Below are 27,366 nucleotides of genomic sequence, written 5' to 3'. Positions count from 1 at the left end.
TGCAAAATTTTAAGTCAAGTTAGATAGCAACTCGGGGGCATCCAAACAAGGTAGGTGGCCATAGTCCTTAATTCTCCATCAGCATCTCTTATCCCGTTTTACAAATTTGAAGTCCGTCGGTAAGCGCGTTTGCATCAGGCATCAACACACCATCGTGCAGCACAAAGTGCATGTGATCAAATGACGATGGACCACAGAAGCAGACGGCATTTTTGGTTGGCTCCAGGTGGATTGTGAAAGTTGCGCTTTCATTTCATGAATACAAACAGGACTCGAGTGGAAAATTATTTGATTTGAAAGTCAGCCTCAACCGAGCATCTTTTTTCAGAATTCAGAAGGCTTTTGTTACAAACAGATGTAAAAATAACACCTTCTTTGTTGCAGGTCATCGAGTTTCGAAATACAACGTGCAGATTTTTATTTTTTTTTTGTCTGCGTGAGATGGTCAAAATGGCGCTTTGATTATTTAAGGTTGCCAATCCCTGGGGGAAAGTGCGTGGTCCTGAGGCACCCGAATAGTACTGATGAAAAGAAAGACGGAAAGCTTGATAAAACCTCCGTAATTTGCAAGGAATGTCGCACTAAGAAGCCATACAACGGCAGAACCACAAATATGCAGACCCACTTAAAACGATGGCACCAGATCACCGACAAGTTTCCCTCCCGCTCCCCCGCTTCCACGCCCAGTTCCTCGTCGGACACCGGAGAAATTCTTGGTAAACCAGGTCAGGATCAGAAAAAAATTGCCTCTTCTTTTGGGAGTCCCCTTGCAACTCACTGTGACCGCGCAATGGCTATAACTAAGGCCACTGCTTATTTCATATGCAAAGACCTCCAGCCTTAGCGTGGTGGACAACGAGGGTTTCAGACAGCTCGTGCACGTTTTGGAACCCAGGTATAAAATACCAGACAGGTCTGTGTTCACTTACATATTCCCGATGTGTACAACAAAGTAAGAAGTGAGATTACTGTGTCGCTGAACAGTGCACAAAGAGTTGCACTTACAGTGGATGGGTGGACATCTTGCGCTATAGATTCATATATATATATATATATCCATCCATCCATCCATCCATCCATTTTCTGAACCGCTTAATCCTCACTAGGGTCGCGGGGGGTGCTGGAGCCTATCCCAGCTGTCTCCGGGCAGTAGGCAGGGGACACCCTGAATCGGTTGCCAGCCAATCGCAGGGCACACAGAGACGAACAACCAACCACGCTCACACTCACACCTAGGGACAATTTAGAGTGTTCAATCAGCCTGCCACGCATGTTTTTGGAATGTGGGAGGAAACCGGAGCACCCGGAGAAAACCCACGCAGGCCCGGGGAGAACATGCAAACTCCACACAGGGAGGCCGGAGCTGGAATCGAACCCGGTACCTCTGCACTGTGAAGCCGACGTGCTAACCACTGGACTACCGGGCCGCCTCATAATATATATATATATATATATATTTCATATAAGACACTCAGTGAGAATAGTCTGTGTTTACACAATAGCAACAACTGTGAGTCTCAAGTGCCAAATTGTTTACATTTTCTTTGCACAAAACCCAATTGTGAAAGGGCTTAAATAAGTTGTTTTAAAAGTTCTACTGTTTATAAGGAATAAAGTGGTATCTTTTGTAATACCATACTGAATTCCATCTTTTTAAAAGCTTTTTTTCTTTGCTTATTTGCATCATGTTTAATTGCACAATATCGCAACAAATTGCATTGTATCGTATCGGATCTCATTGATTTGAACTTAATGTGTATCGCATCGTATCGCATCGTGACAAAGGTGAAACGTATCGCATCGCCAGAAAATTCCATGCATCGTTTAAGTATCGCTGGCAGTGCATCGCGATGTGTATCGAATCGTCCTCAGTGCCGAGATTCACATCCCTAGTAAATACGATCAATTAAAGATATGAAATAAGTACACTTGCACTTGTTTATACCAAATGGTTCAAAATGTTAACAGCTTACACCTTTTTGCTAACATAACTAAACCCAGATTAAATTTGATACATATTGTATTGGCCCGAATATAAGACGGTGTTTTTTGCATTGAAATAAGACCGAAAAAGTGGGGGTCATCTTACATTCGTGGTCTAGACGTTATACCCATTCACGACGCTAGATGGCGCCAGATATCACTGAAGCGAATGCTTAACTTGACTCCTCAGGCCAAAGTGAACCCGTCACGACGAATAAAAATAAAAATAGCGGTGGCATGAAGAAGAAAAATAAAAAATTGCGGTAAGAAAGAGAAGAAAATAATAGAAGAGATAACAGAATGCCGGAGAAACGTAGCGACAATCTGGAGAAAAGTGGGTCGAAGATCGGCCAGGTTAACTGGCAGCTGAGAAGTTATGATTTAATTTACATTTCAAAAACCAGAAGCCATTCATTTACCAATGTGATTGCACTTTAGATTTGAATGAGGCAAAATAACATGCTTTTTCTCTCAAATGTATTGTTATAATCATTTGTTTCAGATGTACTCTAATTATTTTCAGTATAAAAATCAATTTGGTGTTCAAAAAGTATTTTTTTAAACTTGAGTCTTGAAAAAGAGGGGGCCGTCTTATAATCAGGGCCGTCTTATGTTCGGGCCAATACAGTATTCTGTGAACGAAAGAGTAATAGTCAAAAATGAAAAAAGATTTCCTGAAGAAAAAGAAGGTATCTGGGTTCAAATATCTCTCAAACTTCAAGTAATTTAATTCCAAGACACATTTACATCTCAGTATTGAAAATTAAAGTGGGTTTTTTTTCCATCCATGTTCCAAACATCCACGGCTGTGTTCACGTGGTTGTTGGGAGCTTTTGTCGTCGGTTTTTTGCAGGGATCCCTGTCCTCTCATACTCCATTTTTTCCTGGATGTATTCCTGCTTACACATCTGAAATAAGTCAGGGTCCTTGTAGCTGGTGAGAGACAAAAGGTAAAAGTAACTAATAATGTATTCATGACAGTCATCCCTCAAATGGTGGTTACACGTTCCACTGAAACTTGAAGACAAGCACGTGGCGCAGTCGCCACGCTGTGACAAACACCACAAAAAGCACTTACTGTTGTGTCAAGCAGTCTTTCAGGGCAGCGTTTTCCTCTCGACACTTGAACACCATGAAGAAGCCTGAATCTTTGCAACAGTGGTTGAAAGCTGAACAGAAGAAAAGTGCAGGACATTAGAGCTAAACAGGCCTTGACACAGACACAGGAAACAAGCAGACTCCCCTTTGTAGTTCATTTGATTTGAATCATGAGTAGAGTACAAAGACTGGGATTGTCCTCATTCTAACCAGGCTTTTTATGGAGGTTAGAATGGGGGGTGTACTCCGCCAACTGCCCGAAGACAGCTGGGATGAGCTCCAGCACGCCCGTGTCCCTCGTGAGGATGACGCGAATCAGATGATGGATGGACAATGTTTTGTTGCTGCTTTCTTGTAAATCAGTCCACGAAACATAGCTTTGCATTCCACCTCTAAACTTGACTATATTAGAGTTCTATTTTTGATTTTTTTTACACACACAGTGCAGAGGTCGTGGGTTCGATCTCGGTTCCGGCCTTCCTGTGTGGAGTTTGCATGTTCTCCCCGTTCCTGCGTGCGTTTTCTCCAGGTACTCTGGTTTCCTCCCACATTCCAAAAACATGCATGGCAGGCCGACTGAACACTCTAAATTGTCCCTAGATGAAAGTGTGAGAGTGGATGGTTGTTCGTCTCCGTGTGCCCTGCGATTGGCTCGCAACCAGTTCAGGGTGTCCCCCGCATACTGCCCAAAGAGCGCTGGGATAGGCTCCAGCAGGCCCCGTGACCCTCGTGAGGATAAGCGGATTATAAAATGGATGGCATGTACGGAACCCTCCATTAACCTAAAAATAGACATATGGTTAAGCAGTGAATCTTTCATCCATGCCATTGTTTCGGTAGCCCATCTCTGATTTGCATTGCAACAGTAGTGAAGCCGCGGACTTCGTAACTTGCTTTGATTTTGGAGCAGGGTAGTTGTGGGCGATGTGTCCTGGTACCCTCCAACAATGGCTGAGAGGGAATTGCCCCAACCCACGGCATCCTCCCTGAGTCTACAGACACACAGATAACACCTACCAAGATTTTGTGTACATTTGGAAGAATAAGGTCAAGGTCATCTTTATTGTGAAATATGCCCCATGTATGCCATGCAGCATAGATGAAATTTCTTCCCCTCAATGCTCCCCAGTGCAAACATGCTGTGCATTAAACACACAGCTAAGACAAGATAGCAGCTAATGTATACAATGATACAAAGTATCAAGAGGGTGGACAGTGCGCCAGTGTGTTCGGCGACACTCCTGCCATTTCGTTTTTTTGAACGATTTGCTTTACTGTTTGTTGTATGTTAATTGCTCCATGCACAGCACTTTGTATGCAGCGATGGCTGTTTGAAAGTGCTATATAAATACAGTTGAGTTGAATGTAATGTAAACAGTATAGACCAGTGGTCCTCAACTAGAAATGCTGTCGGTCCACTTTTTTTTTTATAAGACCAAGGTCCGGTCCCATGCACGGTGGTCATGGGGAGCAGTATCGAGGCTGCCCCACTTGCGTTCACACGGCAGTTTCTGCAGCGGAGCAAAACGACAGAAAACAAACGAGCTGTCGTGTTGGTTCTTTTTAAAACGTACTGTATATACACAACTCAAGCGACTACTGGACGGGCACGTCCTTCTCCTTCTCGGTTTCCGTGCCTTCTGCTCGAGAGTGACCACCCAAGAAAACGTAAATGAACGATGACTTCAATGACACTCAGAAAAGCAAACACTAATGCGCCAAACAGAAAATCAAGAGAGGAAATCACAAAATAAATTCAATGCGGGGCGGGGGGTTGTGAACAAACAACAAAGGAACAAACAACTCCGAGACAGTCCAGTCTCCTACAAAAGGAAAGAGGTTACTAGCCAAGTCTTGTGTCGTTATGAATCAACACATTACGGAAGTCCGACAGAGCACGAAAGCAACGCATTCTCGCCATACGTACTCTTCACAAGCATTTGCTCTGGAGGAAATTTAACCCAGTTGCGTTCACACGTGCAAATTTAGACCGGTGCTGCTTCGCAAACGAGCATTTGCTCCGCATAAGCTCTTTTCCGAGGCTACGCCGGAGCTAATTTGCACGTGTGAACGCTCTACTGGGGCAGCCCTGGCGCAGGACTGGACCAAATCTTGCCGTGTGAACAGCCCTAATGTCTGTGTGTGGCTCTCCTGTGCTGAAGCTGTGAGCACACTGTGGCGTCGCGCATGCGTCTGTTTCCTGACACAATCATCCATTTTGAATGCGTGACGCTGATGTATGGGCACACCTTAAGTTCAGAGGAACCAATCAGCGCATCGTTATCGCCGACATGCCCCCGTCTCCAGTTCGTCAAACATTATACACACACAGAGTCACGCTGCTGCGTCCTCTGCAATACATCTGTTCGTGCACGCAAATAATACAACGGATAATTTTAACAAGCGATCGCGGTAATGCGCAGATTATAGTCCAAAAATAGAAAATGTATAACGTAAAAATCACTTTATAATTTATTATTTTATACAATTTGCCGAGGGTCCAGACAGAGGAGGTCGGCGGTCCGGTCGTGGATCGTGGTCCGCCAGTTGAGGAAGAGGGGTATAGACAATATAAACAATGGCACTTGTGGCTATTGTGGGTAAGGTGAGGTAATGCATTGTGCAATACGCAGATGTCGGGTGATGACGGGAGGGTCGTAGTCTGTGACAGTGGTCAGGCAGAGTCTTACGTATCATGGTATAAAATGCGATTTTAACTGTCCAAAAAAACACTATGGCGTACAATGTACTGTACCTGCTGTCTGAAGGCTGCAATTCAAAGGATAAAAGCTACCAATAAAAGCGATTTTATTATTTGAACTCGTAGGCAGCATACCACAAGAGGGAAAAGGCAGCTCATTGGCAAACTTTATCAGGTTGAAAAAAAAAACTATCCGCTAAACAAGCAATATTATAATTACCTTTCATCAGTGAAATGAGTATGGTTATCACAGAGGCACTTTCATCAGGATGCATGTTTGAAACCAAACCAATTTAGAAGAGCAGAACAGTGAGACTAATCTAATCAACCAGTGCCTCTCCTGCATCTCATTGTACAAATAGAGGATTGCCTTTCTCCTCAGCAGCTTAACAAGCAGTCAAATAAAAAAGGCAGTCTGCTTCAAGAAACGCCTCATCTCACCGTCACTTGTGAAAGGTTGCACTTGCAATGCTGGGCAGTTAAAAAGCAGAAGCAATCGTCTTATATTTTGAGTCGACTTAGATTCAAACGGATCATCGTGTGATGCTCCAACACTTTTTTAGCCACAGATAAATATGTGATGAGAAAATGAGATGAGAACGAGCATGCTCGTTTCTTGTCTTGTACCAACAAGCAGACAAAGTTGACTATTCCAATGTGACAAATTATTAAATATTTGCGAAATGTTAATACGGTTCAAAATGATCAGTAATAAAAGGTTTTGAATTGTTAGAACTTAATGACTCCCTTTTCCAGCTGCCCCTCACCCGGAAGAACTGGCCTTAGTAGCCAAGAAGAGGGAAGTCTGGGTTTCCTTACTTAAACTGCCGACCCAGCAACCCGAACCCGGGTAGGTAGAAGATGGGTTGATGGAGAACCTCACCAGTAGAACCGTCTAAAAAGCGAACTAGAAACAAAAGTACATCTGCATAGACCACAAACAGGAAAAGATACATTATCTCCTCTTAACTATGTTAGTTATTGGCATACTCTATATGTACAATCAAACAAAAATGGGATTTGAAATTTAAAAATATATACATTTGCTTTGGACACATGCTTAGGACACACTGAAAATTGTGAGTTGACCGTGTTGCACTGATTAGATCTCGCAATCTGTTTTATTCATTTTATTTTTTTAACGCTCGATGTGCTTCCGGGTCATTGTACATGTAACTGAAAACAACAATCATGGAGCATGTTTAACCGTTCGTGAGTTTAATAGAATTTTACTTTGAAATTGGCTTGAAATACAAAGACATTAAATCTGTTCTTGATGTTAAATACAGTTTCCAAAGAAGCGAAAGACATTTGAGGCGAGTGCTGAACCAAAGAGGACTATTTCGTCGGAAAACGTTCAATGGCTTGAGGGTCCTGGTTGACTTCATTTGCAACCAATTGCAGCATTCTGGACAACGACACGGTTCAGGTGGATGTACAGTAAGTGCAGAGAATATGGACTTCTTGTCAGGAAAGAGGATGTCCTGAAAGAGTTGGATCCGAGAGGAATGTCGTTAAGGCAAGCAAGACGTCTGTGACGACGAAACCACTTCTCCAAAGGGCCAAATTTTATATGGCACATGGACTCCTATGACAAACTGAAACCATTTGGAAATTGTATCAATGGGGCTATTGATGGTTTTTCAAGGAAAAAATGTGGCTCAATGCCTACACAAGTAGTGACGCGAAGTTGATAGGAGGTTACTACGTCGAAGTTGTGCACGTTTGGGAGGGTTGTCCTCGAATCGTTCAAGCTGATCTTGGGACTGAAAATGGTCACGTTAAAGGCTTCCAGCGTTTCCTGGTGCCCATACGCCAGGGAGCAGCCTTGACAGTTACTTGGATGGAGCCAGCACCGCCAATCAAATAATTGAATATTGGTGGTGGTTTCTTCGCAGCCAGTGCATGGAGTTTTGGTTATCCCTCTTCACAGACCTCAGAGACAATGGCTTCTTTGATGATGGATTTCTGGACAAAAGCATCCTACAATTTTGTTCCATTGGACTTATTCAGGTGAGTTCATACATTCTGATAGAATAATGAATTAAATGTGTATTTTGGGATGTGAGAGTCAGTTGATGGGAAAGTGGACAGGAACACGAAAGAAGGAAAGAAGATAATGATGTGTGTGTGTTGGGGTGTGGGGAGTTTCACAGGGTGAAGATGAAATGACCAAGGTAAATAATGAAGGAAAAGTGGGGAGATGTGGTACACATGAGAGGGGAGGAGTGAGACAAAAAAAGCAGCTTCATGCTATAATATCTTGCTCATAAAAGCTGATATGACTTTGCAGCTCTTCCTAAATCTGTCTGTGTATTATTAATTGATAATTGAAACACTTTTGATGATGACTAATATACAGCCATTACAATTAAAAGCATTTTTTTTTATCTGCCGTTTTTCTTACTGTATAAGACCAACATATTTGATTTACAATATAAAATGTCCCCTCCGTGAGTCGTCACCGTACCGTGGTGGAGGGGTTTGTGTGTCCCAATGATCCTAGGAGCTAAGTTGTCTGGGGCTTTATGCCCCTGGCAGGGTCACCCATGGCAAACAGGTTCTGGCCAGACAAAGCACGGCTCAAAGACTCCTTATGATGAGGAAAATTTATGGACCAAGGTTTCCCTTGCCCGGACGTGGGTCACCGGGGCCCCCCTCTGGAGCCAGGCCTGGAGGTGGGGCTCATTGGCAAGCGCCTGGTGGCCGGGCCTACACCCATGGGGTCCGGCCGGGCACAGCCCAAAGAGGCAACGTGGGTCCCCCTTCCCATGGGCTCGCCACCCATGAGAGGGGCCAAAGGGGTCGGGTGCAATGTGAGCTGGGCAGCAGCCAAAGGCAGGGACCCTGGCGGTCCGATCCTCGGCTGCAGAAGCTAGCTCTTGGAATGTCACCTCTCTGGCAGGAAAGGAACCCGAGCTGGTGAGTGAGGCAGAGAATTTCCGACTGGATATAGTCGGACTTGCCTCCACACACAGCCTGGGTTCTGGTACCAGCTCTCGAGAAGGGTTGGACTCTCTTCCACTCTGGAGTTGCTCACGGTGAGAGGCGCAGAGCAGGTGTGGGCATACTCATTGCCCCCCGACTCAGTGCCTGTACATTGGGGTTAACACCGGTAGACGAGAGGGTTGCCTCCCTCCACCTTCGGGTGGGTGGACGGGTCCCGACTGTTTGTGCATATGCACCAAACAGCAGCTCAGCATACCCGCCCTTTTTGGAGTCCTTGGAGGGTGTGCTGGAGAGTACTCCTGCTGGGGACTCCCTTGTTCTGCTGGGGGACTTCCATAGTCACGTGGGCAATGACAGTGAGAGCTGGAGGGGCGTGATTGGGAGGAACGGCCCCCTCGATCAGAACTCGAGTGGTGTTTTGTTATTGGACTTCTGTGCTCGCCACGGATTGTCCATAACGAACACGTTGTTCAAATATAAGGGTGTCCATATGTGCACTTGGCCCCAGGACACCCTAGACCGCAGTTCGATGATCGACTTTGTAGTTGTATCATCGGATTTGCGGCCGCATGTTCTGGACACTCGGGTGAAGAGAGGGGCGGAGCTGTCAACTGATCACCACCTGGTGGTGAATAGGCTCCGATGGTGGGGGAAGATGCAGGTCCGTCCTGGCAGACCCAAACGTATTGTGAGGGTTTGTTGGGAGCGTCTGGCGGAATCCCCTGTTAGAAGGAGTTTCAACTCCCACCTCCGACAGAGCTTTTCCCATGTTCCGGGGGAGGCGGGGGACATTGAGCCCGAGTGGACCATGTTCCTCGCCTCTATTGTTGAGGCGGCCAATCTGAGTTGTGGCCGTAAGGTGGTTGGTGCCTGTCGTGGCGGCAACCCCCGTACTCGCTGGTGGACACCGGCAGTAAGGGATGCCGTCAAGCTGAAGAAGGAGTCCTATCGAGCCTTTATGGCCTGTGGGACCCCAGAGGCAGCTGACGGGTATCAAGCGGAACGCAGCTTCGGTGGTCGCCGAGGCAAAAACCCGGGCGTGGGAAGAGTTTGGTGAGGCCATGGAAGCCGACTTCCGGACAGCTTCGAAGAAATTCTGGTCCACCATCCGACGTCTCAGGAGGGGGAAGCAGTGAACCACTAACACTGTGTGCAGTGGGGATGGGGCACTGCTGACTTCGACTCGGGACGTTGTGAACCGGTGGGCAGAGTACTTCGAAGACCTCCTCAACTCCACCAACACGTCTTCCTTGGAGGAAGCAGAGCCTGGGGACTCTGAGGTGGGCTCTCCTATCTCTATGGCTGAAGTCACCGATGTGGTTAAAAAGCTCCTCGTTGGCAAGGCCCCAGGGGTGGATGAGATCCGCCTGGAGTTCCTCAAGGCTCTGGATGTTGTGGGGCTGTCCTGGTTGACACGCCTCTGCAGCATCGCGTGGTCAACAGGGAGAGTGCCTGTGGATTGGCAGACCGGGGTGGTGGTCCCGCTTTTTAAAAAGGGGGACCGGAGGATGTCTTCCAACTACAGAGGGATCACACTCCTCAGCCTCCCTTGTAAGGTCTATTCAGGGGTGCTGGAGAGGAGGGTCCATCAGGAAGTCGAGCCTCAGATTGAGGAGGAGCAGTGTGGTGTTCGTCCTGGCCGTGGAACTGTGGACCAGCTCTACACCCTTATCGTTTTGTGTTTTTTGTTATTGTAAAGTGTCCTTGGGTGTCTTGAAAGACGCTTATAAATAAAATGTATTATTATTATTATTGCAGGGTCCTCGAGGGTACGTGGGAACTTGCCCAACCAGTCTAATGTGTTTTGTGTGTGTGTGTGTGGAGGCGGGGGGGGGGTTCTGTGAGGGGTGCTTTGGGAGTATGGAGTACCGAGCCCCCTGATACGGGCTGTTCGGTCCCTGTACTGCCGATTGCCAGCAATAAGTCGGAATCGTTTTCAGTAAGGGTTGGACTCCGCCAAGGCTGCCCTTGGTCGCCGATTCGGTTCATCACCTTTATGGACAGAATTTCTAGGCGCAGCCGAAGCGTTGAGGGGGTCCGTTTTGGTGGCCTCAGTATTGCATCTCTGCTTTTTGCAGATGATGTGGTACCGTTGGCTCCTTCAAGCAGGGCTCTCCAACTCTCACTGGAGCGTTTCGCAGATGAGTGTGAAGCGGTTGGGATGAGGATCAGCACCTCCAAATCTGAAACCATGGTCCTCAGTCGGAAAAGGGTGGAGTGCACCCTCCGGGTCGGGGGGGAGATCTTGCCCCAAGTGGAGGAGTTTAAGTATCTTGGGGTCTTATTCACGAATGAGGGCAGGAGGGAGCGAGAGATCGACAGGTGGATCGGTGCAGCGTCTGCGGTGATGCGGACGTTGTATCAGTCTGTCGTGGTAAAAAAGGAGCTGAGCGAAAGGGCGAAGCTCTCAATTTACCGGTCGATCTACGTCCCAATCCTTATCTATGGTCACGAGCTATGGGTCATGACCGAAAGAACGAGATCCCGAATACAAGCGGCCCAAATGAATTTTCTCCGCGGGGTCATGTCACCCAGCTTGCCTGGGAACGACTCGGGATCCCCCGGGGAGAGCTAGAAGAAGTAGCTAGGGAGAGGGAAGTCTGGGCTTCCCTGCTAAAGCTGTTGCCCCCGTGACCCGGTACCGGATAAGCGGTAGATGATGGATGGGATGGATGGATGGAATATAAAATGTTTGTTTGTCAAAGCATTCTTGGTGCAAATAAACAATTCTTTCTTGGTTGCTGACTTTATCCACAAATACTTAACCAACGTGGATGCTGAAGAGTATTCCTGCATACTTGTACATCATCCCAATTGAATTTTCACGTGCCTGTAAATGATGACTACGTAACTGTCACTCCTCACTTTTGTCAGCAGGTGGTGTCTTGTGTTAAAAAGAACTGTTCGAATGATTTGGAATACATTTTATTCACATTGACAAATTCTTACAAACATCAATCTCATACATTTAAAAGGAATATAAACAAGAAAAACACTTATTTTTGTTCCAACAGTGCAAATATTAGTAACCATTTATGATGTATCAACTTCATACCTTTGGGTCAAACTGTTTCTTACCTGAAACCATCATGAGAATAAGTGGTGCAGAAAATGGAAAGAATGGAGAATTAACATGGAATCAATTGCATTGTAATAATGCACAATACACAAATGGAAAATACAACTGCAGACTGCCCTTCACGTGGTTAACTATGCCAGATGTTTTGCATCTCAAAAGTGCAAAAGAACAACAGAGCCAATGAAATGCTTCAACTCACTCTATTATATAAAAAAAAAAAATCCTCGTCTCACCCCCCCTCGGGTGGGGTCCATCCCTCATTCAGCTCGGGTCCTCTACCAGAGGCCAGGAAGCTTGAGGGTTCCCTTCACCAAGGAATCTGCGTTGTGCCTCATCAATTTCAAGTTGTGACAGCAGTTGCCGTTTGTGGATGTTGGAACACCGAGCTACTTGTTGTTTCGTGGTCAACCTTGACTGTGGGTTTCGAAGTAACCATTTAGCCCACATTCTCTGCATGTAACCCCTCTGACTAGGGTTGCTTGAGTAGTAGCATTCCAACAGAGCCATGTTATCGCATCTCGCCCATCTCCGCTTTGTTCCAGTAGCCCATTTTTCATCAAGGTGCTCTGGTTCCCCAGCACCTGACGCAGACCTTGTTTGGCCGGGCGACGTCTGAGCCGGCATGTCATTCATTTTATTGTCTCTCATGATTGTATGAGGTAGGCATTAGCGTGAAGGATCTTGCCCAAGGACCCACACTGGATGGTGTTATGTGCTCATTTTTTGCCCCAAGCGGGATTAGAACCGCCGTCTCCCGTATGCCAAACCGATGCCTTACCAACTGAGCTATCCAGCCGCTTTTTTATATATATATATATATATATATAAATATATATATATATATATTTTGTGTGTGTGTGTGTGTGTATATATAGATATAGATATATATGAGCTGCCAGTTTAGCGCATTTTTATTGGCATCAATTTAAATGGATTTTAACAGGATTACATTTTCTCTCGCGAGATTAACACGGCACACGCCACAGCGGATGTTACGTTGCTCTATAAATAAACCAGAAACAAAACAAGTGCGCTGCAAAAGTCAACGCCCATTTCTGTTTTGCCAGCCATGGGAGCGCAAGACACCGAAAACGGATACTTAAAGAGTTTATGAATGGAAAGTTGACTTTTAAGAAGTTGCCAGATACTTCCACTGACAAAACCAAAGTTACCTGGATGTTTTTCAGTCGTAAACTGAGCTATCATCATAGCACTTTGAGTCCGAAATACCACATAATGGCCAAGCAAACAGCTGATGTGAGTACTCCGCCCCCTCGTTGAAGACAGACAGCTGTGGATCATTTCAAAGTGAAGAAAATGGATAACATGACAAAGGTTCGTATTCAGGCGCCGACAGGTATGGCAGCCTCGGTCACACGCTCCCTGTGTTATCCGTGTTTTTGTCATTTTCGACCCTGAGCGGCTTACTTACACGAGGGAAAAGTTGCTGCGCATTGGGGAGTCTACGCTCTGTCTGTTTTCACCAGCACACGAAAATTCACAAGGTTTTTCGTAACTAATCGCAAGCGGAGAGGTGCGCTGTACGGAGAATGGAAACGGCGCCGGAGGAGGGGAAAGCGAGCCAGCGTGCTCGTCAAGCTCCGGCAGCACGGATTTCGAACCCCGCTCCGATCGATCCATCTTGCTAATCTACGATCTTTGCCAAACAAGATGGATGAACTTCTTCTCCTCACAAAGACCAACAAAACCTTTGCACGTTCTGCTGCGCTCTGCTTCACTGAAACCTGGTTCAGTGACCGCCACCCGGATTCCGCGCTACATCTACCCGACTTCTGCCTTCTCCGAGCCGACCGCGACACGGAGCCATCAGGGAAATCGAAAGGTGGTGGGATTTGCTTTTATATCAACGAAGAATGGTGCACTGGTGTCACTAAGATCGACGCACACTGCAGCCCGGACCTGGAGTCGCTGTCTTTAAATTGCAAGCCATTCTACTCGCCACGTGAGTTCATCTCCTTTTTACTATTCTGTGTTTATATTGCGCCACAAGCTAACGCTAACACGCCGATACAAACGCTAGCCGAACAAGTAAACAAACTCGAATTAAAATACCCAGAGTCACCCCTGATCATTCTGGGCGATTTTAATAGAGCACATTTTAACCGTGAACTTCCCAGATATAAGCAGCATGTCGACCGTTTTACCAGAGAAAGCAACATTCTAGACCACTGCTATACAAAAATAAAAAAAGAATACCGATCGGTCGCCCGTGCAACAATGGGTCTTTCTGACCACAATTTAATCCATTTAATACCTACATACAGACAGAAACTCAAATGTGCTAAACCGGTTGTTAAGACTGTGAAAAAATGGACAGATGAAGCAAAGCTACCTCTACAAGAATGCTTAGACTGCACTGATTGGGGCGTCTTTGAAACTTCAACGGGCACACTGGATGAATACACAGACACTGTAACATTATACATCAGTTTCTGTGAGGACGTGTGTAACAACGAAGTCCTTCCGCTCCTTCAACAATAACAAGCCATGGTATACTCCCAAACTCAGGCAACTCAGGAAAGAGAAAGAGGCCGCATTTAGAAGTGGAGATCGGGCACTGTACAAACACGCCCGAAGCCATGACAAAGAAAATTAACATCGCTAAGAGAAGCTATGCAGAGAGGCTGAAAAAAAACTCTCTCTGCTAACGACTCTGCATCTGTGTGGAATGGCCTGAAAGCAATCACGAACTATAGAATGCCATCCCCCCCAAACAGTGAACAATAAGGGTCTTGCTAATGAACTAAACATGTTTTTCTGCCGATTTGAAACGGACACCCGTATTTCCCACACACACCCACCCTACCAGAAACTAATCTATCTACCCCCCCCCACCCCACCCTCTTTTTCTCTACTACAGATCCACGAACAGGACGTGAGACGGCTCTTCAAGCAGCAGAAGATCAAGAAAGCTGTGGGGCCCGACAAAGTGTTCCCCTCCTGCCTGAAAGTCTGCGCTGACGAGCTGGCTCCGGTCTTTCCACAAATCTTTAACAGATCCCTGGAGCCGTGTGAGGTCCCATCCTGCTTCAAAAAGTCTACCATCATCCCAGATCCCAAGAAATCTGCAACATCGGAACTGAACGACTATAGGCCTGTCACCCTGACGTCTGTGGTCATGAAGTCCTTTGAACGCCTTGTGCTGAACCACCTGAAGAACGTCACCAGACCGCTGCTGGACCCTCTCCAGTTTGCCTCCCGGGCAAACAGGTCTGTGGAAGACACGGTCAACATAGGTCTGCACTACATCCACGAGCACCTCAACAGCACAGGGACGTACGCAAGGATTCTGTTTGTGGATTTCAGCTCTGCGTTCAACACCATCAACCCGGAACTCATCACACCCAAACTTCTCCACTTCGGTGTGTCCCCTATGATCTGCCAGTGGATCCTCAGCTTCCTGACGGGACGGACACAACAGGTGAGACTGGGAGCAACAACATCATCAATACGCACCACCTGCACTGGAGCCCCACAGGGATGTGTCCTCTCACCACTGCTCTTCTCTCTCTACACAAACGATTGCACCTCAACAGATTCAGGTGTCAAACTCATAAAGTTCGCAGACGACACCACGGTCATCGGTCTCATCAAAGACGGCGACGAGTCTGCGTACCGCCAACAAGTGAAGCAGCTGGAGCTCTGGTGGAGCCGACACAACCTCGGGCTGAACACGCTCAAGACTGTAGAGATGATCGTGGACTTCAGGAAACATTCTTCTCCACAGTTGCCCCTCACACTATCCAACTGCCCTATGTCAACCGTCGAGACCTTCAAGTTCCTGGGAATCACAGTCTCCCAGGACATGAAGTGGGAAGTCAACACCATCTCCATCCTAAAAAGGGCCCGGCAGCGGATGTACTTCCTGAGGCTGCTGAGGAAACATGGCCTGCCACAGGAGGTGCTACTACAGTTCTACACGGCAGTCATCGAATCAATCCTGTGTTCTTCCATCACGGTTTGGTTTGGGGCCGCCACAAAAAAGGACAAAATCCGACTTCAACGGACAGTTAGGACAGCAGAGAAAATTGTTGGCACCGCCCTACCCACTCTTGAGGACTTGCACACTGCAAGAATCAAGATAAGGGCACGGAAAATCCTCCTGGATCCCCCGCACCCTGCCCACCACCTTTTCCAGCCACTCCCCTCAGGCAGACGCTACAGATCCATGCGCACCAAATCCAAATCCCTCTAGCCATTAACTCCTTAAACAGTCACTGACGTAGTCACTCTTCTTGTACTACAAAATGGTACTACAAAACTACTGGTTACTCTAAAATGGTTCAATGATTTTGTTGTTTACAATGATACTAGTGCAGCGTGTTATACCGGAGACAAATTCCTTGTGTGTTCTACATACTTGGCCAATAAAGATGATTCTGATTCTCCCCTGACCTGCGTGGGTTTTCTCCAGGTACTCCGGTTTCCTCCCACATTCCAAAAACATGCTTGGCAGGCTGATTGAACACACTAAAAATTGTCCCTAGGTGCGAGTGTGCATGGTTGCTCGTCTCCGTATGCCATGCGATTGGCTGGCAACCGGTTCGCCGTGTCCCCTGCCCACTGCCCGAAGACGGCTGGGATAGGCTCCAGCACCCCCCCGATCCCAGTGAGGATGAAGGATGGATATATATTATATATAAAATATTAGAGCTGTCAGTTTAGCGCATTTTTATTGGCATTAATTTAAATGAATTTTAACAAGATTAATTTTTTTCTCGCGAGATTAATGCAGCACACGTCACAAGCGGATGTTACGTTGCTCTCCAAATACACCAGAAACAAAACAACAAGCGCGCTGCAGAAGTCCACGCCCATGTCTGTTTTGCCAGCCACGGCAGCGCGAGACACCGAAAACGGATACTTAAGAGTTTATGAATGGAAAGTTTACTTTTAAATAGTTGCCATATTGCTCCACTGACAAGACCAAAGTTATCTGTTCTTCTCTCTCTCTCTATCATACAGGTATACGATGTATGTATGCCACTGACGCGATTGTTACTTGTTTGGAACTATTTTGTGTGGAAGGTTACAGTGTTCTGTGTCCATATAAATAGAGCGGGTGGAGCTTCTCTGTGTTCGCCTGACAGTGACAGTGCGCTACAGTGGTAGCGACCTAGCGAAAGTAAAACGTCTCCAGTGTTGTCATCGAACCAAGTGTAGTCATTCGAAATGAGGTCTACACAAAACCGTAGAGAGACTTCCGCGCAAGAAGGATCAACATAGCCTGACTGTGTTAGAGGGAGTGAAACCCCCCTTTCAGAATGGTTTGCCCCCGCAGCACGGGGGAAGTGCGTGTGCTTGTTTGTACGGCCAGCAGTTTCGAATACAGCGGCACATAATGAACACTGGTGTCCGGTGTCTCGTTATTCTTCAACAAACATACAGAAACAGACTGTCGTGTTAAAAGCAAACTTGAGTAGCGAGTCACCAAGTGAAAAATGTTCATGTAAAATTGAAAATCGAAATTGTTATTTCGGTAAATATTTGCATTTGGCACATAGAAAACTGATTCATGATTTCATGGAGGAGGTTTGAGGAGCGGAGGTTGCGGGAAGGAGTGTACTGGTAAAGAATGTCGGAAAGGTAGGAGGGGGCCTGATTGTAAAGGGCTTTATAGGCGAGTCGGAGTTTAAATTGAATACGCCGGAGAACGGGAGGCCAGTGGAGCTTTTTAAGGACGGGGGTGATGTGATCATGAGTGCAGGTGTGGACGGGCGGCGGCATTCTGGATGTACTGTAGTTTATTGAGGAGTTTGGAAGTTGTACTGTAGAGCAGGGGTCCCCAACCGCCGGTCCGGGGACCGGTACGGGTCCGAAGGGCATTTGGTACCGGGCCGCACAGAAAGAACTTGCCTTAACCTTTTTATTAGGTTAACCAGTTTTATTTATTTCGGAATATGAAAGATGTTTTATTTTGAAAAATTACCAGATTCTCCGTTACATCCATCTCTGTCACGCTTGACACGCGTCATACCACGCTTCTGCGTCACGTGACCGATTATGCTTTTAAAAAAAAAAAAAAAAATTGGTAGAAAAACTGCTGGAGATCGCAAATGACGGCGGCCTTAAAAGGACGTTCGAGACAACTGGATTAAAGTTATGTCTGACTATTCTGAGATCGCCACAATACCACAGTTTCTTTTTCTGACATGCTACCTGTGTGAGGTGGAGGTTTTCTGCAACAATGGCGACCAAAAACAAATTACGAAGTAGACTGGTGGTATATTAAGATATTTTGTGATGTTTTCTTTAATCAATGTACATCTTCTCAGTGAAAAACTGCTTTGAGATGATTGCATGACTTGGTGACTTGCTTGCCTAAGCAATTTCAGAGATGGACTCTGGAGCCTGCTTTGACGACTTCAGAGATAAACTATTTAGCCTGCTTTGACGACTTCATAGTCTGCTTTGCTTGAATTGTCAAAACTTGATTGTGATCAATGCCACTTGATTACACAACAAACAGTGTGGCGTAGGGAGGGATGAGAATGGCCACTCACCCCTCCCGATGCACACACTTTAGAGGATAAAAGGAGGGGAGCGATGCTCCTCAGCAGAGTCTGCTGTGGGTTAGCGTACGAACGCCCAGCTCGTATTGAAGCTCACTCTGCTGAGGGTGTTGGCTCTCCACCCTAATGGCATACGGTAAGAGTTCTTTAGCTTCATACAACTTGTTTGAACTGTGTTATCATTTGTGTGTGGGACCAATAAAGTGCCTATTGTTGGTAGCCAGAAGTGTCTTGTCGTTATTTCTGAGTGCCTATCTCCGACGATCCTTTATAAAACTTGATATTCATTCAAATTGAGTATCAGAAGTGTTTCAAAACAACTGGACATAAAACACACACTTGATGTGTCATTGTCTCCTATTCCCACAAGATGGGACCGTCTGGTTGCAGAAAATCAAGCTCGGGGCTGTGGTGAGTCGTCATTTTCATGCACTTTGAATTTGCATTGTATCGTATTTTGAATGCATTAAACATTACCATCGCGATTAGAGTGTTTCGGCCAGATTATACGCTCCTTGTGTTTATTGTTATTATATTATGAAAACGCCACAGTTTTCATGCAGCTCATAGGATATTATTTTGTTGTATTATTTCCGCCACACCTTAAATGCCGGTCCCTGAAAATATTGTCTGACATAAACCGGTCCGTGGAGCAAAAAGGGTTGGGGACCCCTGCCGTAGAGGATGCTATTGCAGTAGTCAAGGCGGGAGGTGATGAAGGCGTGGATGAGGGTTTGAGCAGCGTTGAAAGAAAGTGAAGGGCGGAGACGACAAATGTTGTTGAGGTGGAAGAAAGCAGTTTTGGTGATTTGGGTGATGTGTTGGTCGAAAGAGGTTATCAAAAAGGAGACCAAGGTTGCGACAGTGAGAGGAGGGGCACACGGTGCAGGTGCCATTGAAGCAAGAGGGCTTTAAGTTATCCGAATGTTCAGCTAATGTAAACTTGGTCTTTTCATACCTGCTGCAAATGTAGACAACAAAAGCAGAGGCTACAGTGGGTCGATACTTCGCTTTGCAGTAAATTAGAAGTGACACGTGTTCAACGCGCATACGCACGCGCACACGCACACAAACCTTCAACTCTGTCAGCGCAGCGTTCTTTGGCTTTCTCCCTCATCATTTTGGGGATGAGCACGTCGGTCTCCACGTGTCTTAAGTGAATTTCCTCTGAAACGGGTCACAAAAGACAATGGACACAATGGACATGAATTACAAAGTGTGCTACTGCTAGCGACATTTTGTGCGAGTTCGTGTTATTTTCACAATAGCCACTTCATTCCATACGCCGCTCCGTTAAACTGTGGGATTTGTGCGACACTTTAAAGGTTATCCTGATTTGAGATAGCAACGCAGCTTGCTACACAGACTACCATTTGCGGGATACAAGTCGCTGCATACGCCCTTACATATGGGGAAACGCAAATATAAACGTAAATGGAGCAGGAATGCGACCCGAGTTGCCTAGCCCGGTCTCGATAAATATGTCGTGCGAATGATGGCAAGTATAAAATGCCCAAATAATTGAATACCTGCTTGTGTTGCTTCCATTGTAGTATAGCCGCTCATAAACACAATTACAATACAGGACTCTATCAACGTGAGCTGGCCTTCATATCGAGAAGAACAGAACGCAGATCTTTGCTGGAAAGCTTAAGTACTTCCGCTGACGTGGTTGTGACGATTCATGGTATGAGTTTTTTTTAAATCTTTATTGAACAAGTCAGGATACAATTCTCAGTAAACAGAAAACAAAACGAACGTGTTATTAATACATACACATATGTCAAACGTTTAAACACAAAGAAGCCTGGGGATTTTTAGACAAAAATGTCCAATAAGGAGCATATATCCAGAGTGAATCATGTTATGAGATGTGCAGAGACTTGACACCAAGAGTGGGCGTGCCAAATGAAACCCCAATTCGGAGCACGAGTCGTTTCCAAGAAAATCACACTGTGGTCAGTCGTGATGGGAATTCCGCCTCCTTTTAGAGAGCCGGCTCTTTTAATTCGGCTCCCTAAAAAGAGCCGGCTGTTCGGCTCCGCAATGGCTCCTCGTTTTTTTTTTTTTTTTGTTGCTTAAATTAATTTAATACCAAAAATAACGTAATATTATGTGTAAAATGAAGTACTAATGCAACAAATACACATTATATCAAATATTTATTATTTATATTACTTTATTTATCTTCTTCTGAACATACTCAACATGGAGTGCTACAAAAATAAAAACAAAGTACAAAGACCCATCTCAAAACAAGGCCGTCAAAAAGTTCCAATCTCTGAATGTGTATATTTATAAGCTTTTAACTATTTACAGTACAACAACATAAGTAAGCTTTGAATACCACACAACAAATTATAAATTAAAATTTGTAAAACAAAAAGAAAAAAAGCAGCATCCAGGTAAAGGTTTTAGCTTGATGGAGAAAAAACGAGTGCCTCAGCTTTGAGGGGTGATCCTGTTTCTCCTCTCTGTTAATATTTGCCCTGTTTTGGAGAAGATTCTCTCTGAGGGGACAGATGTTGCGACAACACACAGCCAACACAAAATGGATGAAAATCCCTTGCAATCATTTTACCCAGTTCCTCGTCAATTGTGTTCTGTTTTGCTGGTTTTATAGCTTTTTGCATAAAGTGGCTCATAGAGCTCTGGGTTGTACATCTAGGCAGTTGTGACATTTCAGCAGCAGCAACAGTTACAGACACACTAGCACCTTCATTAATAGCTGGTTCCCTTGCTTGTCTTTTCTCTTCAAATTGTACTGATGGGTGGACATTTCTGATGTGCCTGTGCAGGTTATTTGTGGAGCCTGATCTATGGGATATTTTAACCTTGCACAGTCTACACGCTGCCTTTGAACTATCAATTAAATTGAAATGAGTCCATATTTCACTGCGTTTCCTATCCATTTTCTCACCTTTCCACTTTCCACCATGTTGTTTTTTTCACTAACTAGCTCTCTCGTCTCCTTGTCTGTCTTGTTCGCGTGCTGCTCAGTGTGCTGCTGTGTGTGTCTCTTCTCTAACCCCTCCCCCTTCTCTAAACTGCAGCGCGCGCGTGTGCGTGCGTGTGTGTGTTTGTGTGTTTGTGTGTGTGTTTGTGTGTTTGTGTGTGTGTGTTTGTGTGTTTGTGTGTGTTTGTGTGCGTGTGTGTGTGTGTAACCCTCCCCTTCCGGCTCCCAATGAGGACCCGGCTCCCAATGAGGTGGGAGTCGGCTCCCATCTTTCTCTTCAAAGAGCCGGCTTTAGGAGCCGGCTCGTTCGCAAACGACACATCACTAGTGGTCAGGCCATTTAAAACACGGAAACACCAAATCAAGAAAGCCGCCACAGCGATTACTCCTGTGCATTACGGTAATCTGCTTCCAGCGAACAGCGTCGGCCACCTTCAAAATAGAACAAAAAACAATGCATGCACGTCGTGATTTGGATTTAAAATAATCTTTGAGAATACGTAATATATCTGTGGTCAGGAAACCACTGCGGTCAAGCCAGCCTCCACTCGCAAATCAAAGTCAAGTGAGCCGCCACTGCGATTGTCAATATTGTGCATTACGGTAATCTGTCGCCAGCGAGCGGCGTTGGCCACCTTCAAAATAAAAGAGCCACCACTCATGCATAAACGTCATTTGGTTAAAAGAATGTAATAAAAGTATAAATAAGTAATTTCTTGGCTGTCGGGTAAAGATTCACCGAAGAAGAACAAGAACTCTTAGAACAGCACCAATAAGCGTTCTCAAGTGGAGATGGAAAATAAAGTCAATGGTAATTCTACATAAATTTCACCTGATATTAAAAAAAAAGTAAGAAACTAATCTGGGTGATCGCGCAACCACACCAGGTTGTCGACACGCTTGGGCACGCCAGGTATACAACCACAGCACTGGCATTCAGATTGAATGTTCCATTACGGCCATTTAATGTCGGCCTCTGAAAAGTGGCAAGATGGCCTGCGTTCTGACATGACCTGTATTCTAACATGTTGATCTTTTTACCCATTTATAGAACATCCTAAAAGAATTAATCCAGCACCCCGGCTCTCCATCCAGACCACCCTCAGATGTTGCATTTTGAAATAAAGACCTCTGAAAACTGGCATGTTGACCTGATTTCTGACAAGATGATGTGAACGTCTAACATGTTGACATTTTTGACCGTTTAAAAAAAAAGTTTTTTATCCCGTGAGGGCTGTAGGTCTGGGGATAACTACAGCTCTCCGGTTTTCCAACGTGACACCTCCTGTCCAAATCTGATTATGCATTTGGGAATGAGAAGCCTCTGAAATGTGGCAAGATTACCTTATTTCCAACAAGTTGATGTGAACATATTGACATTTTCGGCCGTTTTGAAAAAAATCCTAAAAATTGAAAGTTTGTTATCCCGGGAGGGCTGTAGGTCTGGGGATAACCACAGCTCTCCAGCTATCCAACGTGACATCTTTTGTCCGAATCTGATAATGCATTTGGTAATGAGAAGCCTCACCGGATAACAAACTTTTAATTTTTAGGAATAAAATTCAAAACGGTAAAAAATGTCAACATATCAGATGAAATTGATGTGGAATTACCATTGACTTTATTTTCTATCTCCACTTGAGAACGCTTTTTTGTGCTGACAGCCAAGAAATTACTTATTTTATACGTTTATTAATTTCTTTTATCCCGAACAAATGACATTTATGCATGAGTGGTGTCTCTTATTTGAAGATTGCCAACACCGCTCACCGGCGGCACACTACCGTAATGCAGAGCACTGGCAATCGCAAGTGGCGGCTCACTTGACTTCGATTTTGCGAGTGGAGGCTGGCTTGACCGCAGTAGGAAACCAATCCACCTACAGAGAATGCAAACTTTCTCAGGATTTCACCAAGAAACGTTCTGAAGTTGAGATAGAAAGAGAAGATATGTTAACACTGCATCATTGTGTGAAATTATACCTGATTTTAAATAAATAATTAAAATTTTAAATTTTGATACACCTTAAACCTCTACAGTTCTTGGGCCCATGAGGACACACAGGTATCCAACCAAAGTACTTACATATGGCTCCGATGTCGCATTTCAAAATACTGTAAAAGGCTTCTCTAATCTGAAATTTTGACCTTTACACCTGATTTAAAAATATATATACATTGAAAAATAATCTTGCAACCACAGTTCTAGGGATTACTAGACCACAGTACCAGGTAGCCCGCAAGGGGCCCATCACTGATGAGACATTGTGATCTAGGAGTGTTGTTGAAATTATCATTTAAAAATGCAAACACTGGCATAGATTTATGAAAAAAATTAAGTGTTGCAAATATGTTTCCTAATTATTGTGAGACATCACATGATCAGTGTCTGAAATTGAATATCATTATTTATAAATAATAACACATTATTGTTATTATTAAAGGTAATTTGAAAGTATTTGTTCTTTCAGACATATATCAAATCGATAGCCCTTTGCACTAATCTGTACAAAAAATACTCACTCTCAAAGGGGTTGGTGACCTCTGCTCTAAACCAATCGACTGAGTCTTGGGTTTACTCAAGGTTTCATCCCAAGAGGAAGCTTTGCCTTGTCGCTGTCACCTTGCGCTTATTTACGTGGGGTTGGTCTTTTATTAATTAAAGAGTGTGGTTTTAGACCTGCTCCATTGGCACTGTGCATTGGACACAATTAATATAAAAGAGGAATGTAAAGTATTTGAAGAAGAATGAAAGAATTGAAAAATAATACATATACAAATTTGTGTCAGACTTTAAATAAAAAAAGAAAGAAAAAAACTCTCCTCTGATAAAGACAACTTGTTTTTTTCCTCATGTCCACAACCACCAAAACGCTCTTCACAGATGAGACACCAATAAAATAAAAAATAAACAAAATACTTTATTATTCACTCGCTGAAAGAGATTTCGTTAAAAAAAAAATAAAAACACAACTCAAAAATAATGCCTTTCAATACACTGGTCTCATTGCATGTGTGACGTGAGGCTCACAGGAAGTGGTTGTTGGTTTTCTGTAAGATTATCCTTTTTAAGGATATGGGTGTCTGAGAAGAGGAAGTCTAGGCTTCCCAGGTAAAGCTGTTGTTGCCACAACATGACCCTGGATGCGTAGAAAAAAATGGCTAGATGGATGAATTAAATCAAAGCTGTTTATCAAGAGGAATGTTTAATAGCACGATCATCAGATGGTAGTGATAGTCTCTGATGATTACTACTTAAATGTACTTCATTCTAACAGGCTACAGTAGATTTGTATGAAAATAATTTTGTTGAAGTTCCAACATGGTAGAGTGTAGGGGTGCCCATGACGTCCATCGCGATCAACCGGTCCCTCGCGTGCTGGTCCCAAGTCGTATAGAGTAAAAAAACAAACAAACAAACAAACATTTGTGTGTCTCTGTGCTTGATATGTTTTGTGCTAATGCGCACTGCACACTAATCATCCGATCATTCTCACTTTCACAAAAAGTATTTTAAAAATAAAATAAAATAGGTCACCTTTAACTTACTGTGGCGGGTACCTGCATCACCGGAAGTTGTTCGCGCTCAGCACTCTTCAATTGCAGCTTGGAATTAGAGCTGTTGTATTATAACTTTTATTATAATTATTATTATCAGTCAAAGTTCATTTCGTGTACAATTCACCAATAGCACTTGCAAAGGATGGCATTCTGGAGGGCCGTGATAATTATTTTATAACGTACGCAAAAGTGCGTCGCATGAATCCGCGTCAGGTCTCCCACGAAGGTAAGATAAGAGAAGACAAGATAGAAAACCATTATTTGTCTCACAATGGAGAAATTCCCAATTTACAGCAGCAAAATTATGAAAGGGAGAAGTAGAACAAAAAGTAAATAAATATAAATTATAAAATATAAATATAAGCAGATTTAAAATGGGTGAGTGGTGTTGAGTCCAGGTTTTCAGGTCCGTCTATTCAATAGCCTAACAGCAGCCAACAGGAACAAGCGGCAGTATTGTGGCTGTTTTGTGTGATCGGGGTTCATTTAATGACCAACTCCTGGTAAGAGTAGAGGTTATTTATTTGGACTGCCGTCTTGGTCAGAGGGGGAAAGCAATCACCATGTGTCTCTCGTAGACTCTCATATGACTGACTAATGGCTGCACATGCTCTCTGTGGGCTCTGTGCGCAGGCATAGCTAATCGAAGAAGCAAATACGATTTGCTCATATCATTACATCTCCCTTTCTTAAAATAAAATCTTTACTTCTAACAAATGTAATGAAATTAATTACAGCAGTCTGCTTTTTATCAATAGCATTCCTTAATAAAAATGTTTACTTAAACTTAAACTGTCGCTTTCTTCAGAATAAAGTGGCATTTCCCAAATTTCCACCAATAAACTCTACGTTCACATTTTGCACATAACTTTACACCACATTTCTCTCACTCTTTTTTTTTCTTTCATTTTGAAAACACGTAGAAAAACACATTAAATGTTCTTGATCACTCTCTCGGGGGGTTTCACCTTCCTTGAGGACTTTCTGACTGCTTGTCTTAGAATTTGAGGTGTTTCAGTGGGCGGACTCTGGGCTGTGTTAGGTCCTTCAACAGTCTCAGTTCCTTGACTTTCTAAGGCTGGTTCTTTGAAAAGATCTTGGCGGTTTCGCCGTAGAACAGCGCCTTCCTCTGTCTGAACAGTGTATGACCTTTGTTGGAGCTGACACAGTACAGTCCCTTTCTGTGACCATGTGTCTGTTTTGTCTTTATACCTTATTGGGTTACTGGTGTGTAGTTCATGTAGGTTCCGTGTTCCTCTGTCATAGTAGAACCTCTGTTTTTGTTCTGTTCCTTTGTTCTGAGCAGGTTTTCCGGGATGGGCAAGTTGGACCTAAGCATACGTCCCATGAGTAGTTGGGCAGGGGAAATACCACACTCGAGCGGCGTTGTGCGATAAACCAGCAAGCTCCGGTAGAAGTCTTTTCCGCTGTCCGCCGCCTTGTGCATCAGCCGTTTCACAGTCTTGACAGACCTTTCCACCAAGCCATTGGACTGTGGAAAGTGTGGACTCGACGTCATATGCTTTAAGTTCCACTCCTTGGCAAAGTGTCAGAACTACTCATTTGCGAATTGCAGGCCGTGATCTGAAAAAAACGTGGTTTGCAATACCGTTTCTAGAGAATATGGCTGCAGGTTATCACCGCCTCTGCCGTTGCGGTTTGCAGTCTGCAAACCTCCGGATACAGGGAGTAATAGTCTGTGACCACAAGATAATCTTTTCCTTGACATGAAAACAGGTCAGCACCCACCTTCTGGAATGGTCTGTCCGGTGCTCGGTGTGGGTGTACAGTAAATATTTTCTAGTACGGACTCGTGTTTGCGCTCTCCAATTTGTCCTGATAACAAAAATTCCTCATTTGGGAAATGAGCATGGTACATGTCCTTTATGAACCTGCAAGTATGTTGACAAAATGCATGTGTAACAACACAATCAATAAAATACAAAAATATACTGTCCAAAAACTGTTTATATAACATAAACATACAGGTGTATCCAAAAAAATCACAACAGTAAAATACGTAAAGTATTACTTCTTCTGTCTTGGAAAAAAAATATGCATTTTGGATTGTTTTGTTGGATGCATTCTTTGGTTTACGACAATGTTTGCCTGCGTGTCATACAGTTTTCTTGCTAGTTTTAAGTAACTGTCCCGTTGATCACCAATGTCTGGTGATTCTTGTGCATACTGAGGGATTTTTGTTGCCGTTTGCATTGCTTCCTTGCTGGATGGTAGCTTAGCATCAGGAGTTGAATCGATGCCTTGTTGTTTAAAGTTTCATAGATTTACGTCTTTCAAACTCTAAGTGTCTGCTGAATCTTTTTAACTTTGTGTCCAGCCTCGCTCAAACGGATGCATTTCACTCGCTCCGCTCCAGTTGTTACAGTTCTTCTACGTTTCGATGCGATGATCTACACGACGTAAGTGAATAAAGTTAAAATCTTTCGCAATTACAGTAAAACGCACGGCAATAAAAAGTTGCTTACACGTCTTCGTTTCGAATCTGA

The 27,366-nt window shown here is 44.5% G+C and overlaps 1 protein-coding gene across 2 annotated transcripts in view; it reads right to left on the bottom strand.

Annotated features, from left to right (window-relative positions):
• Positions 1–2,687: 2,687 nt before the first annotated feature.
• Positions 2,688–27,366, bottom strand: part of cmc1 (C-x(9)-C motif containing 1) — a 226,517-nt gene continuing 201,838 nt past the window's right edge. Inside the window, exons 2-5 of one of the 2 annotated variants that reach the window (XM_052064890.1) lie at positions 19,873–19,974; positions 19,418–19,510; positions 3,062–3,152; positions 2,688–2,916 (exon numbers count right to left, since the gene is read on the bottom strand). In XM_052064890.1, the coding sequence (XP_051920850.1) occupies positions 2,796–2,916; positions 3,062–3,152; positions 19,418–19,510; positions 19,873–19,909 (342 nt within the window). In that variant the 5' untranslated portion in view covers positions 19,910–19,974 and the 3' untranslated portion in view covers positions 2,688–2,795. Of the gene's footprint in view, positions 2,917–3,061; positions 3,153–19,417; positions 19,511–19,872; positions 20,039–27,366 lie in introns of those variants that run through there. The other variant, XM_052064889.1, reaches the window with a different exon arrangement.

The sequence above is a fragment of the Hippocampus zosterae genome, chromosome 5 (genome assembly GCF_025434085.1).
Source record: "Hippocampus zosterae strain Florida chromosome 5, ASM2543408v3, whole genome shotgun sequence".
NCBI lineage: Eukaryota > Metazoa > Chordata > Actinopteri > Syngnathiformes > Syngnathidae > Hippocampus > Hippocampus zosterae.
Note: the sequence above shows the minus strand (reverse complement) of the source record. Positions and strands in the feature narration are given on the sequence as shown.